A 17,620-nucleotide genomic window follows, 5' to 3' on the forward strand; every position below is an offset into this window, starting at 1 on the left:
CACCGCCGCCCTGCGTGAAGTCGGGCTCCATTCATGCCTCCCTCATCACAACGGCGCGCCTCTGCCCAGCTCACCTTCAAAAGAGCACAGCAAAAACTGAAAAGCAAACAACACAGCGCGAGAAAAAGTTGACTTTACTTTTATATGGAAATAACCCAATCATTTACGCACCGGAGCAACGCAAACAGAAGGTGAGATCCTCATTATCAAATATGTTCTCATTGCACTTCGGGGACAATTGACTCTTCGAGGTATTTTCAAAACGTCAATCATGATACATGACACCAAACGCCACATAGACCCACTATATTTTCGTATCTAGAGTAAAAAAGTTCGAAATATTCACCAGTGACAAAACATTCGTATTTTTCATCATTTGAGTAACTTGGCCGACACGTGTCTTGACAGATGCCTACTGCGATGACGCCCACGTTGATATGCATTTCTGTCTCATTTACAGGAACTTTTGAAGTTGTCTTTATCAACCGCTCCTGATCTCCGCGGAGGAGCCCCAAGCCACGCACGTCACCGGGACACATCTGGCCATAATTCGGTTCGCTCGAGGCTCATACCTCGCTGTTTTCTCTGTTTTTCTACGAGTGTGGTAACGCCAGTTGTATACTGAGAAGCGAAGGGCGTTTGGTGTGGCACGATGGATACAGCTGCAGGTGAGTGACCGATAAGATTTTTGTGCAAAGTGAAAGTTGAAAACCACTGCAGCGCGCGTTCATAATGATAACAAAACATCTGTAAGGCCAAATGTAAGTTAATGTCTACACGACAGCTGCTAGTTCGTCATGGGTCTAAAGCGTTGACTCAAAAAATCAAGACAATACACCATTAAGTTGGAAGAAAGCCACAAAAAACAGCTGATGTGCGAGAAAGCAGAAGAGAAATCAGGCCAGTGGTTTCGCCTAGAAGTGCACGCATTTTATATGAAGCAATAAACATTCCCCACAACATCTCCATAAAACCGAGATGTTCCTAAGGCTGCATTAAAACTTAACCCACCCACCAAAAACATAAAAGAGGGAGTATATCAGGGCTAGAAAAGAATAACCTTAAAGGTCCTGTATTATGCTTAACTGTCTCTTGTGAGCTTTTAGTCATGTTATAATCATCAATGATCATCAAAAATATATCCAGAGTTGCGTTTTGTTTCAATCACATGCTTGAGTAACCTTTATACTAGTCTGTCTACATCTCTAATGCTCAAAATGCTCTGTTCCACCTTGTGTGGTCAAAGTGGTATTGGTGTGTTTTATTTAAGAGAAGATAATATGCCTAAATATACAGGGTTTATGTGTTAAACATGTGTGAATGAAACAAAACACAAGTCCAGGTCTGTTTGTGATATGGAAACAACATTATAACAGGACAGAAAATAGTAGAATAAAGGACCTTTAACTAAAGATCAAACCAAGACCAAAGCAAAAGTGTGAACACAGGCAGCCACTGGAGCAGACAATAATGATTAAACGGGTTGGAAATAAAATTGGCACATCGTGCACAGAGAAGCAAATTACTAGAAAGCAAACAAATACTTTGAAGAAAACCATTTGCCTGTTTTGCATCTGACTCAACTATAATATCATTATGAGTGTCCACTGATCCAGAGGTTGGAGCTTCAAATCCCGCTCTCGACATATGTACGTCATTGGTTAGATCCACTGACCTAGAGATTGGTGGTGCGATTCAAGCTCCCACAGATTAATGCTATTGTTGTGCCATTGGGCAAGACATTTAAACCACCTTACCCCTAGTGCCTGAGTACACTGGTATAGAAGTGTGTGTGAATGTGAGTGGTTCCTTGATGTAAAGCGCTTTGTGTGCCTTGAAGGTGGAAAAGTGCTGTATAAAAATTTGACCATTTACCACGTTTCTAAGGGAGATACATACGGGATAGGCTATTGTGTTATGTAAAGGGAAACAAAAGTCTATTTATTTAATATTGGATCAAGTAAATCATCTTCAATGCATGTGTAATTACTTTTAAGTTGAGTGAAAAATATACAAATCAACATGTCTCTAGTGATATATTGTCATAATTTCTCTCCAAACAGTAATTTTTCTTGTGTGCAATGTTGATTTTTTTCTAATATTGCTTTTTTCCAGGATGGCAGCAGATAACTATATAATCCAGCCATTTAAACTTCAATAAAACAAACTTGGACATTTCAAATCAACTCTGCCACTTTGCCACTTTGCCGCCATGTTTGACGACCCGTGTCACAAGAAGCACCACATAGACTCTAGCAACAGCCCCCTCATCAGCGCCATCATGTTCGGAGCGGGCATATTTGGAAACGTCGCCGCCTTGGTGATACTGGAGATCCGGAGACGCAGGGAGAGCAAAACGGTCGGAAACCAGAGACGGGCCCTTTTCCACATCCTCATCATCGCGCTGGTGGTCACGGATTTGACTGGGACATGCCTGGTCAGCCCTCTTGTCCAGGTGTCATACGCTCAAAATGCTACGCTGGTTGCCATGGCGCCAGACAGCGGTGTGGTGTGCTCATATTTTGGTTTGACCATGACGTTTTTCAGCCTGGCCACAATGTCTCTATTATTTACAATGGCGCTGGAGAGGTGTTTGGCCATTGGCTATCCATATCTGTACAGCAGATACGTAACCATAAAGTGCGCTTATTTCATCATACCAACTCTATTTTTGTTAAGCGCTCTATTCTGTCTTTTACCATTAATTGGATTTGGGAAGTACGTCCAGTATTGTCCTGGGACTTGGTGTTTTATCGACATGAACCCAGAAGATTCAAAAGAAGACCGGGTTTATGCTAACTTGTACGCTACAGTGCTAGTGCTAGTGCTAGCAATAGTGGCGTGTAATCTGTTTGTGGTGTACCAGCTGTTCAGAATGTACCAGCGCAGAAGGAGGAATGGATCAATCATGGTGCACACGAGGTCCAAGAGTGAGAGGAGGGCTATGTCTATGGCCGAGGAGGTGGAGCATCTCATCCTGCTCGTGTTCATGACCATCATCTTCATCATCTGCACCATGCCCCTGGTGGTAAGTAGAGCTAAGAGTCACAAGGTCCCTCACGATTCGACATATGATACATGGCTCACAATACGATATTATCACGATATGGCAATACATGCGATACATTGCAAATGATACTCTGTGATATATTGCCATTTTTTCAGAAGCGAATACATTTTAGCAAAAATATTTCTTTGTTAAACTGCTATCTGTACAGAGTTAATATGAAATACATCTATTTTAATCATCAAAACAGTGAATACTGTAATGAATAACTGAAGTGCAGTCACATAAAATTACTAAAATATGCCAAAAATATATTGGATATCGATATTTAGTATTAATATATAGGATATCAATGATATTTCAGTATTTTTGCACACCCATAGTGGTAAGAGCACAAAAAAGCAGTTCATATGAGGGAGTTAATTTGTTAACTATGCAACATGAATTAATAATACATAAAACTGTAATACAAGTTCACACTTCCAGTTTGGTCCTAGTTTTGGGCCCAGTTTTTCCTGTTCCTGGTTTCCTGGTTTAGTTCAGGGTATGTGCATGTTGATGTTGTGCAACGATTTTACTTTCATAGCAAAACATACACCTTCCCTATCCAGTTATGCAAAAACAAAATGTGTTGCCTAGTCAACACCCAGTATAGAAACAATCCTGAAGTTTGTATGTTTAACTGAGTTAACTGAGACATTAAAAATACTCCAGGAGTGACACTATTTTATAATTTGATATAATAAACATTTTCATCATTTTCTGTGATTAAGGACCATGCAAATTAGACTATAAGCTGCCAGTAAACTTAAGATACATTTTTTACTTTTTTCAGGTATGCAAATGAAAGTTCAGTCCCACAAGCCTGATTGAGGGTGACAGCTTTATACTACCGCAGACTGACAGTTATGGTTCCCAGCATTGGTTTGCAGAGAGAAAATATGAGTGTTATCTGGAACAGACTGATCAGATTAGTTCAAGTGCATTATATATAAAACACTGAAGATTTGAGGACATTAAGATAACCTAAGAAAACTTAACCAATGCTTATTATGTTACAGTCCAAATCACTTATTAATAGCTTGACCTTCTTACAGCAGTGTGCAGTAGCATCCTGTCTAAAGATAAAATCTCCAATTGGGATGTTTAATCTTATATTACATTACAGGTCCTTCTGCTCTCTATTACTTTATTTCAGACCATTATCTGAAGCTGTGGATTGGTTCAATAGCATGACTAATCCAAACACAAGCTCTGAAAATCTCATTTGCATTTGAAAAGAGAACTCAATGATGTCCTTTACAGTTTTTGAGCAGGCAGACAGCACTTCAGACACCAAAAATATCACGCTGAAGTGGACCACTGTGTACTAGGCTGAATTACAATAGTGGCGTTCCCAATGCAGTTTATGAGGACAAAAAATATTTGATATGCGTCACTGTGTGGCTTGTGTTCAATTAGACCAGTTTGAAATGTCAATACAAGTGGCTGTACAAAGTGTTCATTTCATACACTAAGCTTTCTGTAGTCTAATGACTTATGAATCAGGCATGATATTACAACAGATGTTTAAAGGTATTCTACGTAACTTTTCTGGCAGACACTTTTGCACCTGTATTGTTTGTATCCATGGAGCTTTGTTAGCTTTGCCAGGAACGTTTCACAATATGAGATTAAATTTATGTATCTCCATGAAGGAAAGCAGTTGATGCGAAAAGGCAAAGTTGCAGTTCATATCTGTGCAGAGGCAAGCCCGATCATAGTAAGAATGTGTTTTTCAAGAACACTCGATATTTTGAAAAAATCCAAGTTCATACATGGTGTTCCCATTGCATAGGAGAAGGAAGAATAAAACAATGATTGTCCATACACGTGGGAAGCAAATTTGCCACTATGGAAATCATTATTTAATAGAAGTTCTAAAAGAAAGCAGGTAATGGCATATAAGCCTGTATTTTAAAGGGCCCATATTACACTGTTATAATGTTATTTCCTCATAAAAAAAAACTAAAACTGGAGTTGTGTTTTGTTTCATTCGCACGGATTTAACGCACAAACCCTCCATATTTAGGCTGAGTTCTTCTCTTAAACCGAAAAAACTCTGTTCCACCTTGTGATGTCATGTGCCAATACAGGAAGTGCTGTACTGTGATTTAAAACTCTATATACCTTCACTAGAATCATTTGGATGATTTCAGATTTCAGGGAATTGCCCATCTCTACTAAACAAAAGGTGTTAACTTGAAAGCTACCACTTCATGACATCACCAGGTGGAGCAGAGCATTTGGAGTTGGGAGATGTGTACTCAAATATGTGTGAATGAAACAAAACACAACTCCAGGTATGTTTTTGAGAATGTAATAGCATTATAACATGGCTTGAAGAGTCACAAGAGTCAATGTTGAACCTTTCAGCAGGTGATCCTAATGTAATGCATGGTGCCATTCGTTTGAGCTGAGTCATTATTTGGCCTCTCTTCTCTTCCAATATAATTCCCTTTCAGTCCTGCAGGAAGACGAAGCTAAGCCTTTGGTATACATCATTCAAATCACATAGGAAGTGAGCATGCCAAGGGGGAAATACTGGCACACCGGGGTTTATGTCTATGTACACTACCACTAATAATTTTGGACTCATCCTCTCATTTAGTGCTTTGTTTTGTTTTTCTTACCACTTTCGTTTCTTTTTTTTTTAGATACACACGGAAGACATAAAATATATGAAGTTAGATATATGGAATTATTTAGAGAAAAATTTTTAAATTTTTTTTTACTAAGTCTAAGTCGACTAAATATTTTTTGACAAAACAAAGTGTGGGTAATTTGAGGGTTTGGTTATAATTGTGTGATTGAGTGCAAATTAAGAAACTGTGATTTAATTTTTATTTTCTTTGCTACATAATTCCATACATCTTACTTCATATATTTAATGTCTTCTGTATGTATGTCAAATGTCAAAAGCAAAGCATATAAAAAAATTGACTGGCAGTGTATGTATTGTATTTATGGTTATTCTAAAAGGGTTTTACGAATGTGTGAATGCATAATTTATTGAAAGCTTTATATAAACGATCATGAGAGTCCAGACTGTAACATGATATGGCTGCCTCAAGTCTGAAAAGCCCTAGAAAGCCCATAGCAACAACGAAAGCAATATCAAGTTTCGTTTTGTTCATTTTGGTGCCAATCTGGAACGGCTAAAGCTGCAGTCGTCCATGAGCTCATAAAAAATTGAAAAGGGCGAAGTCATGATGTATGACACTCTTGAAAGGCAGCGATGTAATAATAGAAAATATGCTTATATCTATACCAATTACTAAAATTCTCTCTATATATTTGTCTATTCACATCTAAAAAAGTAAGTAGTGTAAGTTCAGTTGTCTGTGAAGTCATTAAAAATTGAAAAGGGCAAAGCCATGCTGTAATAGCACTATCAAACACACTAATAATAGATAATATACTTATACTAATTATTCAATCTATATATACATGCCAAAACGTAAGTAGCATGAGTTCAGTTGTAATAATTTAAATTCCTAGTATTAGCACTAATATTACTGTAATAGTAGTAAAGACATAGTTTGTGATAGTACTAGTAACAGAACTATATACTTGGGTAGTGGGTGCTGGCCTATTTACTAGTAGTATAATACAGTAGTATACATGTGTTTAAGCCATGAGGAAGGCACCACAAGAGGACTAAACATGTATACTACTGTATAATACAGTAGTATACATGTGTTTAAGCCATGAGGAAGGCACCACAAGAGGACTAAACTCGGGCTAACCAGGGCTAAACCAGGCACTAAACCATGACTACACCAGGGCTAAACCAGGACTACACCAGGGCTAAAAGAGGGACTCAACCAAGGACTGAACTAGGACCATACCAGGACTAAACCAGGGCTAAACCAGGGCTAAACCAGGACTAAACCAGGACTAAACCAGGGCTAAACCAGGGCTAAACCAGGGCTAAACCAGGACTAAACTAGGGCTAAACCAGGGACTAAACCAGGACTAAACCAGGACTAAACCAGGATTAAACCAGGACTAAATCAGGACTAAACCAGGGCTAAACCAGGAATAAACCAGGGTGTAAACCAGGACTAAACCAGGGACTAAACCAGGACTAAACCAGGGTGTAAACCAGGACTAAACCAGGGACTAAACCAGGACTAAACCAGGGCTAAACCAGGGCCTAAACCAAGGCTAAACCAGGACTAAACCAGGGCTAAACCAGAGATTAAACCAGGACTATACCAGGGCTAAACCAGAGATTAAACCAGGACTAAACCAGGACTAAACCAGGGACCAAACCAGGACTAAACTAGGGGCTAAACCAAGGGCTAAACCAGGACTAAACTAGTAACTAAAACAAGGACTAACCAGGACTACACCAGGGACCAAACTAAGACTAAACCAGGGCTAACCAGAGCTAAACCAGGGTCTAAACGAAGGCTATGTATCTATCTAGTAGTACCATCCTGTTTTACTTTTTTCCATACCATATATAGTATTAACAAGTCTTTACCTAACACCTCGTTCATCTCTGTAATATTATTACTAACATTTGTTTAGCCGCTATAGAGACATCACAGACGTAATGTGGGAAAGTAGACGACAGAAAATCATATACTGCACATAAAGGTTGTATTAAAAGCAGGTGTGAAATAAAGCTCTATACATTATAAGACAAATATAGATCTATGAAGCAGTCACCATATGTAAACATAAAAGTCAATAGTGGAATGTGTTTTCTTCTCTTCTCTGAGCACAGACCGTTCACATTAACACTTTTATTACACTTCCTGTCAGAGCTGGGAGAGTTTAAAAAAAAAATAGACTGAAGTTGACTCAGACTTTACAATACCCAAATGTGCCCTTTTGACAAATATAGGAAACTTACCATTACATTACCTTACATTACATTTGCCAACCTTCATTTGAATGATTGAGTTGAACTATCCCTGATTGAGCCACCCAATTTAAGTGATTTTTAATGGCTTTTGCTAGGGCCCCTCAAGTAAGATGTTAATTTCTATTGAGGATTTATAATGCCTGAGAACAGGAAATTATTTTAAAACATCAAAACAGAACCTAAAAAGCATTGGAGGAAAATAAGACCCGCTGTGAGACATTTTATATTGTTCAATTGGACCCCTAGGGAGATCACAAGGAGTTTAACGCTGCATGAAGGAGTTACAACTTCCCTGGATTGTACTGAATTTGCGTGTTCTCAGACTAGTGACATTTTCTCAAGACATTTCTTTAAAGGGCCCATATAACGCTGTTTTCTGATCTATGCTATAACGTTGTTTCCTCATCACTAACAGACCTGGACTTGTGTTCTGTTTCATTCACACACGTTTAACACACAGACTCTGCATATTTAGACTGAGTTCTCAAAGAGAAAACACTCTGTTCCACCTTGTGATGTCATGTGGTAATACAGGAATTACTTCACTGTGCTTTTAAACTCCATACAACTTCACTAGAATAATGTGTATAATTTCAGACCTGGGAATGCCATTCTTTACTTAACTAAAAGTAAAAGGTAGCTGTTAATTTGAAAACTACCACTACATGTCATCACAAGGTAGAGCAGAGCATTTTGAGCTTTGGGGTTGTAGACAGACTAATAAGGATAAAGGATTACTTGTGAATGAAACAAAACACAACTCCAGGTATGTTTTTGATGAGTTAACAACATTATAACATGGTTTAAAGCTCACAAAGAGTCTATTTTGTGTAATATGGGACATTTAATACTAATACTAATTCAATACAACACTTTATTGGGTAAAATGCCATATTTTGTCTGCTAATTTAACACAGATTAACTGACTTAACATAGTGATTTCTATAAGAAATTTGATTTGATTGGAAGGACGCATATTAAAACTCAAACACTGTCTTCTCAGAATCACTTCTTAAACCACAACCGTCTCCACTCAAGCATGGAAGTGGCTCTATTTGCCTTTATTTGAAAAGCAAACAAAGAGACACTCAGGGTAATTCAAATATCCTCTACCCTTGAATCCATCGTGTCTCCTGCGTACTTCCTGTGAACAAGTACTCATGTTGGATTAAGTGAAGAGAGCTTGTTTTATTCCCATGCAAATGTATATGGTCTTCTCTAATGACATGGCTAAGTAGTTAGTTAGTAACGCACATGCTTCTGTGTCCTATAGGCATGATGTCTCTCCCCACTCTTCACCTCTATTTTAAACTACTTGTTCAATGTAAAGCTCCTTTATTACACATTACACACTATATTAATGTTGTTACTGCCACAAAAACATACTGCGCTTGTGTTTGTTTCATTCACACATGTTTGATAACCCTTTATTATTAGTCTGTCTCCATCTTCAAAGCTCAAACTGTTCTGTTCCACCTTGTGATGTCATGAAGCAATAGTTTTCAAGTTAAGAGCTCCTTTTAACTTTAGTTCAGTAGAAACTGGTAATTCCAAAGTTTAAATCATCCAAGTGATTGTAGTTTAAAACACCATGGAGTGCTTCCCGTACTACCACATGACATCACCAGGTGGAAGAGAGGATTTGGACCTAGCCTGATTATGCAAGGTTTGTGTGTTAAACAGGTGTGAAGTCCGGGTATCTTTGTGATGAGGAAACTACATTATAACATAGATAAAAAATTGTGTCATGTGGGACCTTTAAGAACAAATTTCAGTTTATTCTATCCATTTTTGCAATTTTTGGACGTGCACCTGCAAGAACAATGAACAATTTAGGTGTCATATTTATTGCTGTGACTAGAGATTCACAACCAGGATCTTAACTAGGATGCCTGACTCATGTGGTGTTAACTGAGTGATTACTCCACTGTTAAACACAAACACTGCTTCTGTTTTGTCTCTTCCAGATTCGCGTGTACTTGAACTCAATAGCAAAGCGCAAAGAGTCGCACCAAGATGACCTGGTTGCCCTGCGCTTCATCTCCGTTAACTCCATCATTGACCCCTGGGTGTTCATCTTGCTCTCCCCCAGCGTCATGCACTTCTGCTGGGCTTCGGTGTGCAGGGCTCCTCGGGGTACCTCCAGGGGGTCCATATGTAAACTGTCTCTGAACCAGAAGAACTCAGAAGTCCAACCAGATCTATCCCAGCCCACACTGAAGTACACGGAAACCTTTGGCACCCAGTCCGTGGGAACTCTATGACCTTAACATTATACAAGTATTATATTCTTATTTATTGGTACTTTTCAGAGAGGGCTGGGCCAATGGAAGAACTCTGGAGTAAAAATCATTATGTATTTGTTGCCTCTATATTCAGGCTGCGTTCATTCACACCCCATGAAACTTGGGGCTAAACAAGGACTAAACCAGATGGGACTAAACAAGGACTAAACTGGGACGAGAACAGGAGTAAACCGAGACTATCAGGACTAAACCAGGATTAAACCAAGGAATGTATGAATGCACCCTCAATGATAGTTTTGGTTCATCTCTTGCATTTCAACATTACATGCACATAAATATTAAATAATAGTGTTGTATGACAAAGGCTAGCCCTGATTTGCTGCGTCTGTAATTTCATATTCCCTTTCACGTAGATGAAAATGGGATAATCTTTCAGCAAGAAAGAATACAAGGAAGTATTTACAGTCTGCTGGTGTCAGATCTTACACATCAAAACTGGTTTCTTCACAGCAGTGGTGGAAGAAGTACTTGATCTTATAAGGCTTTAAATGTAGCAATGTTGATAAAGATTTATGCTGAATTTTGCTCAACAATGAAATCACAATTTTTCTTTTCCTTTCACAATGAAAGGAACAATGAAATCACAATTTTTTCCTGTTTTATTGATATATTTTTGTTTGCTCAAATAATAAATGTATTAAAAAATAAACTCTCAGACTTTTCAGTAGGTCTCACACAATCATAAAAAATACTTTTACTTTTCAGTTCAGTTAAAAAATGCAGTGGAGTAGAAAGTACAGATACCTGCTCTCAAATGTAGTGAAGCAAAAAGTACTTTACTACTTTTAGCTTGTTACCTTCCACCACTGTAAATATCCATATCCATACGACATATATACCAAAAATACATACAAATATCCAACTAAGAACTAAAAGAATTGGCTAATGTACAACAATTCCAGGTGTGTATTTTTGTGACCACTCCCCAACAATTTGAATTCCTTTTATCACTGCTGACCTTTGTTCTGTGTGGCTTGTGGCTTACCTTACCAGTAGCTAGAAAGGTTATAAGTCACACAGCTTCCAATGTTTTTTTTTTTGGTTTTTTTTTTTGCAAAAGCTTTTGATTGAGGGATATGAAAAAACACATAGAGGAGACTTAACTAGCAAGATAATTTCAATGATTCAAAATTGTATTATAGTGTACAGCATTTGAGATGGTACATTTCTTAAAACCAGTTGCTACCTCTTATCATTTATGAACAAAATATAAAAAAAAAGAGGAGATATTAACATTTTCTTGAAGTAGTCTGTGCATACTTGTCACTTTAGCTTAGCTACAACTAAGTGTGGTGAAATGTATTTTTTCCCCTTGCTGTTTTATGTGAGGTCAAGTCAACTATAAAACATTGAGTGGCAGTTTAATAAGTAATATTATCTACCAATTTGAAAGAGGGTCCTAGTATGGAATTTGAACCACAAGATTTTTGCGGCCATTCAGTTATTTCAGTCATCAAATGTAACGTAATGTAATGTACACGTTTTATGATCTGTGCACCATTTCTACCTTGCTTTGTGTCCCGAAGACAGCTGAGAAATGTACTGACAAATCATGTAAGAATGCTACCTGTCTCTTGTACTATGTTATTGTTTCAAAGTACTGTATAAACTGAATTGGAAAAGCACTGATTGGTTTAGTGTGTGTGTGCTCGAGTGAATGCCTTATGTAAATAAACATCTCATCTACCAAATATGTCTGTCTGACCCCTCTTGACCCTGTGGCTGCTCCTGCTCACTGTGTCAATAGCTTCCAGATGTACAAGTAGTAAGTTACATGCAATGACCAGCTATATTCACTTTCACGCTACTAATAGTTAGTGAATGCAGGACCAGTTCCAGCTTTATGGGGGGCCTATACTAATTTATTTTGGGGGCCCGTGTATTGGCCAAAACCCAATTGGTTCACTCATATTATTGATAAACGTGACACTATCCATTCTATTATCTTTTTAACTATGAAGAAACGCTGCTGGCAATCATGCACTTTAACATTTTACACAGAGATGCAATAAAAATAAATAAATATGTTTACAAGTGCATTGTGAAACGTTTCTGGTGGAGGGGCCGTCAAATATATATTTTTTTCCAAGGAGAAGTTATTGCTTTTGAATGTTTCGCAGTATGGTATTAAGTCTTTCAATCATCTTAGAGACCAAACCAGATCAAGTTACAAGTCAGATCTGTCTGGTCGGTCTGTTTTTCTATGCATTTTTTGAGGTGTAAACCACCTGCAATTTATTAAATGTAAGTCATAGCTGTTTTATTCCATAGAAACAAGAATGTAATACACCCCCAATCAAAAAGTTACATAGTGCACCCTTATATAAAAAAAAAAATGTACAAGGAATATTTATGTTGTCAACTATCAAACAAGCTATCTACAAAATAACAATCAAACTCACGGGGGCCAAATTTGTGTATGTATTTGAGCTGGTCTGCCGGCTACAGACAGGATATAGAGACATAATTTATTTAAAAATGTGTTATTTTTTGTATATTATGCTTGTTCTGGATTCAGTGTTTAAGCAAAACTATTATTAAACATTTATTTTAATAAGAAAAGACTTAACATTACATATCTTGAAAGAAGAGTTTGGCTCACGACTTAGTCCCAGTTTTTAATTTTGGCGCACTGTGAATTTGAGTTTGACACCCCTGACCTAGATGAAGCTCATTCAGCGGGGGCCTGTCCATGTTCTGCTTATAGCTACAAATGGCTCTGGCTGACGATTGCAGTTTGACTGATGAGTTTTTAGCCATTTTGAAACAGGAAGTAAAGATGATGTCACCTTAACACCCACAAGTTCAACAAGTTAACAGTTTACTGTAATTGAACAAGACAAAAATGCTTAAATTACAACTACTTCCTACACTTTCATTACAGTAGCTATTTGCGCTAATTGTTTTTAACCCTATCCGGCCATCTCCACTCTCCTCTTAATGTGGCATAACTTAATTTCCAAAGAGTTATGGTATAAAATTTAAAAGATGAAATGTCCTTGCGTATTCTTAGCTCAATCTCTCATCTGAGTCCATTCTCCAAATTAATTTCTGCTTGCCTCCAGCTCCCTCTACATCCTTCACTCTTCCATAATAAGTGGAGAGCCTGGGGATATTATCAAGTGCTACTGTGGGTGGCTATGCTCTTGTACACAGTCTATCATCTGCATAAAGTTAATGTCAATAAACAGCTGGTAGCATTGGCTTATTAGATGAATAATTTCATGAGCCATTGCAATATAAGGCAACAATGTGTATCTATTAAAATGGCTATGTTCTCACTTAATATTTGATCGTTATATAATGTGTTTCGACATCAACAGCCACTTTAGAGCAGAATACAATTTCCCAAAGAATAAAGCTTTCCATTTAACTATACCTTACAGGGCCCATATTACACAATTTTCTGATCTAATATGTTATAATGTTTCCTCATCAAAAACATACCCAGAGTTGTGTTTTGTTTCATACACATCTTACATATTTAGGCTGAGTTCTTCTCTCAAACAGGGAACCCGTTGCTCCACCTTGTGATCTCTACCAAACAAAAGGTAAAATTACTGCTTCATGACATCACAACGTGGAACAGAGCATTTAGAGCTTTGGAAATGCAGACAGAGGAATAATAAAGGATTACTAAAACATGTGTGAATGAAACAAAACACAATTCTGGGTATGTTTTTGAGGAAGTAACTAAATTATAACATGGCTTAAAGAGAGTAAATTTTAAGTTTAAATTTCAAGTAATATAGGACCTTTTAAAATAGCTACTTTCCGAGTTTTCTCTGGTTTTCTTCCAGTTATATATTTTTTGAATCACGCAATCATTATGACAATGAAATGGACATTTGCAAGTTGAAAGAAAAGCTGGTATTCACAGCCACTTTCATTTTAATTTAATGAAGTGGTGGTGCTTCTGATTAAAGCAAATGTACTTATGGCCGTTGTGAGAGCAGCAATACATTAGACACATAGACTGTGTAAATGGACATAGCAAACCCACTAGCCACAATGTTCCAAATAAGAAGTGGGCATGGAGGCGCTTCTTCTAATTGACTTTACACTGAGAATCTGTTAACGCCTATCTCTGTAAATGTTGCACTGAGCCTTGTCATTTTGGTCTTGCAATATTCATATTAACCCGCTCAACATTATTAGGTTGTTTTTTATTTTACTATTAAGTGAATAAATAAATTCCTATTCCTAATATGGAACTCCGCCCCAAACTTCGCTCATATAGAAACTGCTAGCCTCGTGAGCTTCATTTGACTGGAGATGAACGCTATGGGTGACGTCACACTCCCTTAGTCCACTTCTTTAGACATAACAATACATTACATTTAAGAGTTTCTAAAAAGCTTTTCCAGTCTCTTGAAAAGTGAATAGTGAAAGATGCACGAAGTAACATTTTTAGTGGAGAAACCACCATTTGCTTGTTGTTGTCGAGATATAATTTCTTAGCCTGGAATGTTCAACAGTTCAGCATTAAATGTACGTGTCTTCGTGGAAAGAAACAGGGGTCCCATACCAGCCAAGTTACAGGTCAGATCTGTGGAGAGACAACTTCACTAATACAAAGAATGCATGTATTTTAAGCTATTTTGCCCATAAAAACAAATGTTAATGAATAATTGTATGATTTATAAGTTTAATGCCATAGTATAAAATCTTCACCAGAAAAGTTACACAGTCCACCTTTAAAGCTTTAACATGTCATAAAGTTTATTCAAGCATGATGACAAGCCAATATGACATTTTGTACAGGCATAACATATCATCAAATTATTACCCATAATTCAATGCCCTGCCAATGAATGTCCCACTGATAAACAATTAGCCCTGTAGTATTGAACAGACTATGAGCTGTAATGAGTTTATTTCTGCTAATTGATGCGGTGAGTAATTAGGACCATTGATTTAACTGGATCATCTTGTTAGTCAGCCAGGTCAGAGGAAGGAAGATGATCGCATGTACGTAATGTGAACTTCCACGGCGAACGTTATGGTGAAAATGCTATGATTTGTGTCTTAAATGACAGTCGGAAAAGCAGGATTATGATTGATGGGACAGTTAAACAATTCACTACACTACTTCGTCCTAGTGTATTAAGAGTGTGACCCAGTGTGCTATTTTCTGGCCGATGTTATAATGCTGTTTCCTCATCAGAAACACACCTGGAGTTGTGTTTTGTTTCATTCACATGTTTAACACACAAACCCCGCATATTTAAGCTGAGTTCTTCTCTCGGACACTCAGTTACACTTTGTGATGAAATAAAACACAACTCCATGTATGTTTTTGATGAGGTAACAACATTTTAACAAGATGTACAGCTCACAAGAGTCTGTTTTGTGTAATACAGGCCCTTTAATTCATGACTATAGGTTTTGTCCCTCTGACAACGCTCCGATTCCCATTTGAAAATTAACACTTGTCCCACTCTCCATCAGCGTAATGAGACTGCATTCTTCCGCTAATAGCTTTTAAACTGCCTTCATTCATCTTCAAGCGTTTTCAAAATGGCATCCAGACACAGAAATTCAAAACCGTGAGCCAAGAACTTCCCTGTACTTTCTCTCATCAAAGTCAGGATTTGTCGTCCATTTAGTATTAACCGCCAAGGAAGTTAGCGGTTTGCAAAGGCTTTATTTTAACCATTTTATAAATACACTGATTGCGTGATGGGTCTTATCCAATATGTCCCACTCCCAAAGCAAACCCAACAATGTTATGGACTTTTATGTGGCATTACAAGTTACATGAGAAATGGCATCTGGTGTGAAATCTTTTGAGAAATATGACTATCACACTATGTTTAAGGAGACATGATTTGCAGTTGTAACCTGAAGATAGTGACATATATCAAATACTACATATATGCATACTTTTATCACGCATAGTCTAAAACAATCTGGACAATTAAAGAAAAGAAAACCTCATCAAAAACATACTTTGAGTTGTATTTTGTTTCATTCACACATTTGAGTAATAAACCAGGGCTGAAATAATCCAAATTCTAGATTCTATACCAAATTCAAAGATTCTAATGAATGGCAAGCTGGAAAAGATAGTTTTCTATTTGAGAAATATTCAGGATTTGTGTATTAAACATTTGTAAATGAAACACAGCACAACTCCAGGTCTGTTTTTTGACAAGGAAACAACATTATAACACAGATAAAAAAATAACGTAATATGGGCCCTTTGACATTGTGAAGTTTTTTTTAACTCAAACCTTGCATTCGTCAAAGTCTGAAAAGAAATCTGTGGGACACTGCAAGGCTTTGTTGATGTTGCAATACAATAAATCTGCATGTTTATGGCCACATCTGTTTTGCATGTCCTCGCCCATAAACGCCTCAACAACCCATAAAAAAACCTTGACATTTGAGTTCATTACATTGTATTTGTGCTCTAAATTTGCATGTTATTTCAGTAGACATTGAAGGCACAGTTAGATTCTCTGCCGCGGGGACATATTTGCAGTCGCGGAATGGTTTATCACATGCTCCCACTGCTTTAAAATTAGCTGAAGATGTGAGACAGTCTTTCCTGTCTGCATATTGCCATAGTGAGCTACAATGTTTTGCCTTAAGGTGGTGCAGAACTATCTATATCTTCAAATGTCCATGAATTTTAAAAGTTTTATGTTACACGAAATGGACTCTTGTGAGCTTTCAGTCATGTTACAATGTTGTAACCTCCTCAAAAACATACCTGAAGTTGTGTTTTGTTCATTCACACATTCACACATGTTTGAGTAACCCTTTATTATTAGTCTGTCTACATCTCCAAAGCTCATAATGCTCTGATCCACCTTGTGATGTCATGTAGTTGTAGTTTTCAAGTGAATGGCTGTCTTTTACCTTTTGTCCAGTAGAGATTCAGGTCTGAAATCAACCAAATGATTCCAGTGAAGGTGTATGGAGTTTAAAAACACAGTTGAGCATTTCCTTGAATTACCACATGATATCACAAGGTGGAAGAGTGTTTTCCGTTTGAGAAAAGAACACAGCCAGGTTTGTGTACTAAACATGTGTGAATGAAACTTGGTAAACTTGGAAACAATATTATAACATAAATCAGAAAATAGCCTGATATGGGCGCTCTAATTATGTCTTGCTTTGAACCTCATGCTACAAGGATATAGTTATAAAATATTCACTCTCTAATTATGCTAATCCAAACAGTGGTTTATCTGTTTGTTTATATAAATGTTGTGGATGCCAGATTTTCAAGGTCAGTTTCTGTTCTGCTAAAATGACCCTGGCTTCAACTTAGTGTTTTCTCAGGAACAATTGGCGCATAAGTTAAGATATTTTCACCAAAGTTGGATATTGCTTTTGGAAATGCTAGAAGTGGTTTTGTTCTCTTAGCAAAATACATTA

General features: G+C 37.4%; 1 protein-coding gene across 1 annotated transcript; it reads left to right on the top strand.

The window, feature by feature from the left end:
* Positions 1 to 27: 27 nt before the first annotated feature.
* Positions 28 to 11,922, top strand: ptger2a (prostaglandin E receptor 2a (subtype EP2)). The gene is made up of 4 exons (XM_020917151.2): positions 28 to 191; positions 461 to 668; positions 2,116 to 3,028; positions 9,893 to 11,922. Exons 3-4 carry the CDS (start codon positions 2,213 to 2,215, stop codon positions 10,187 to 10,189), a joined length of 1,113 nt encoding a protein of 370 aa, XP_020772810.2. The 5' UTR covers positions 28 to 191; positions 461 to 668; positions 2,116 to 2,212; the 3' UTR covers positions 10,190 to 11,922.
* The last annotated feature ends 5,698 nt before the right edge of the window (positions 11,923 to 17,620 follow it).

This window comes from Boleophthalmus pectinirostris, unplaced genomic scaffold (assembly GCF_026225935.1).
Source record: "Boleophthalmus pectinirostris isolate CB_2022bp ecotype Guang Dong unplaced genomic scaffold, ASM2622593v1 HiC_scaffold_11, whole genome shotgun sequence".
In the NCBI taxonomy this organism is placed as follows: domain Eukaryota; kingdom Metazoa; phylum Chordata; class Actinopteri; order Gobiiformes; family Gobiidae; genus Boleophthalmus; species Boleophthalmus pectinirostris.

What these genes read in the sequence shown, in the direction of transcription:
- ptger2a (XM_020917151.2), top strand. Translation starts at nt 2,213, where the DNA reads ATGTTTGACGACCCGTGTCACAAGAAGCACCACATAGACTCTAGCAAC. An exon ending in TCTGCACCATGCCCCTGGTG is followed by an intron (nt 3,029 to 9,892) that starts GTAAGTAGAGCT and finishes TGTCTCTTCCAG; the next exon opens with ATTCGCGTGTACTTGAACTC.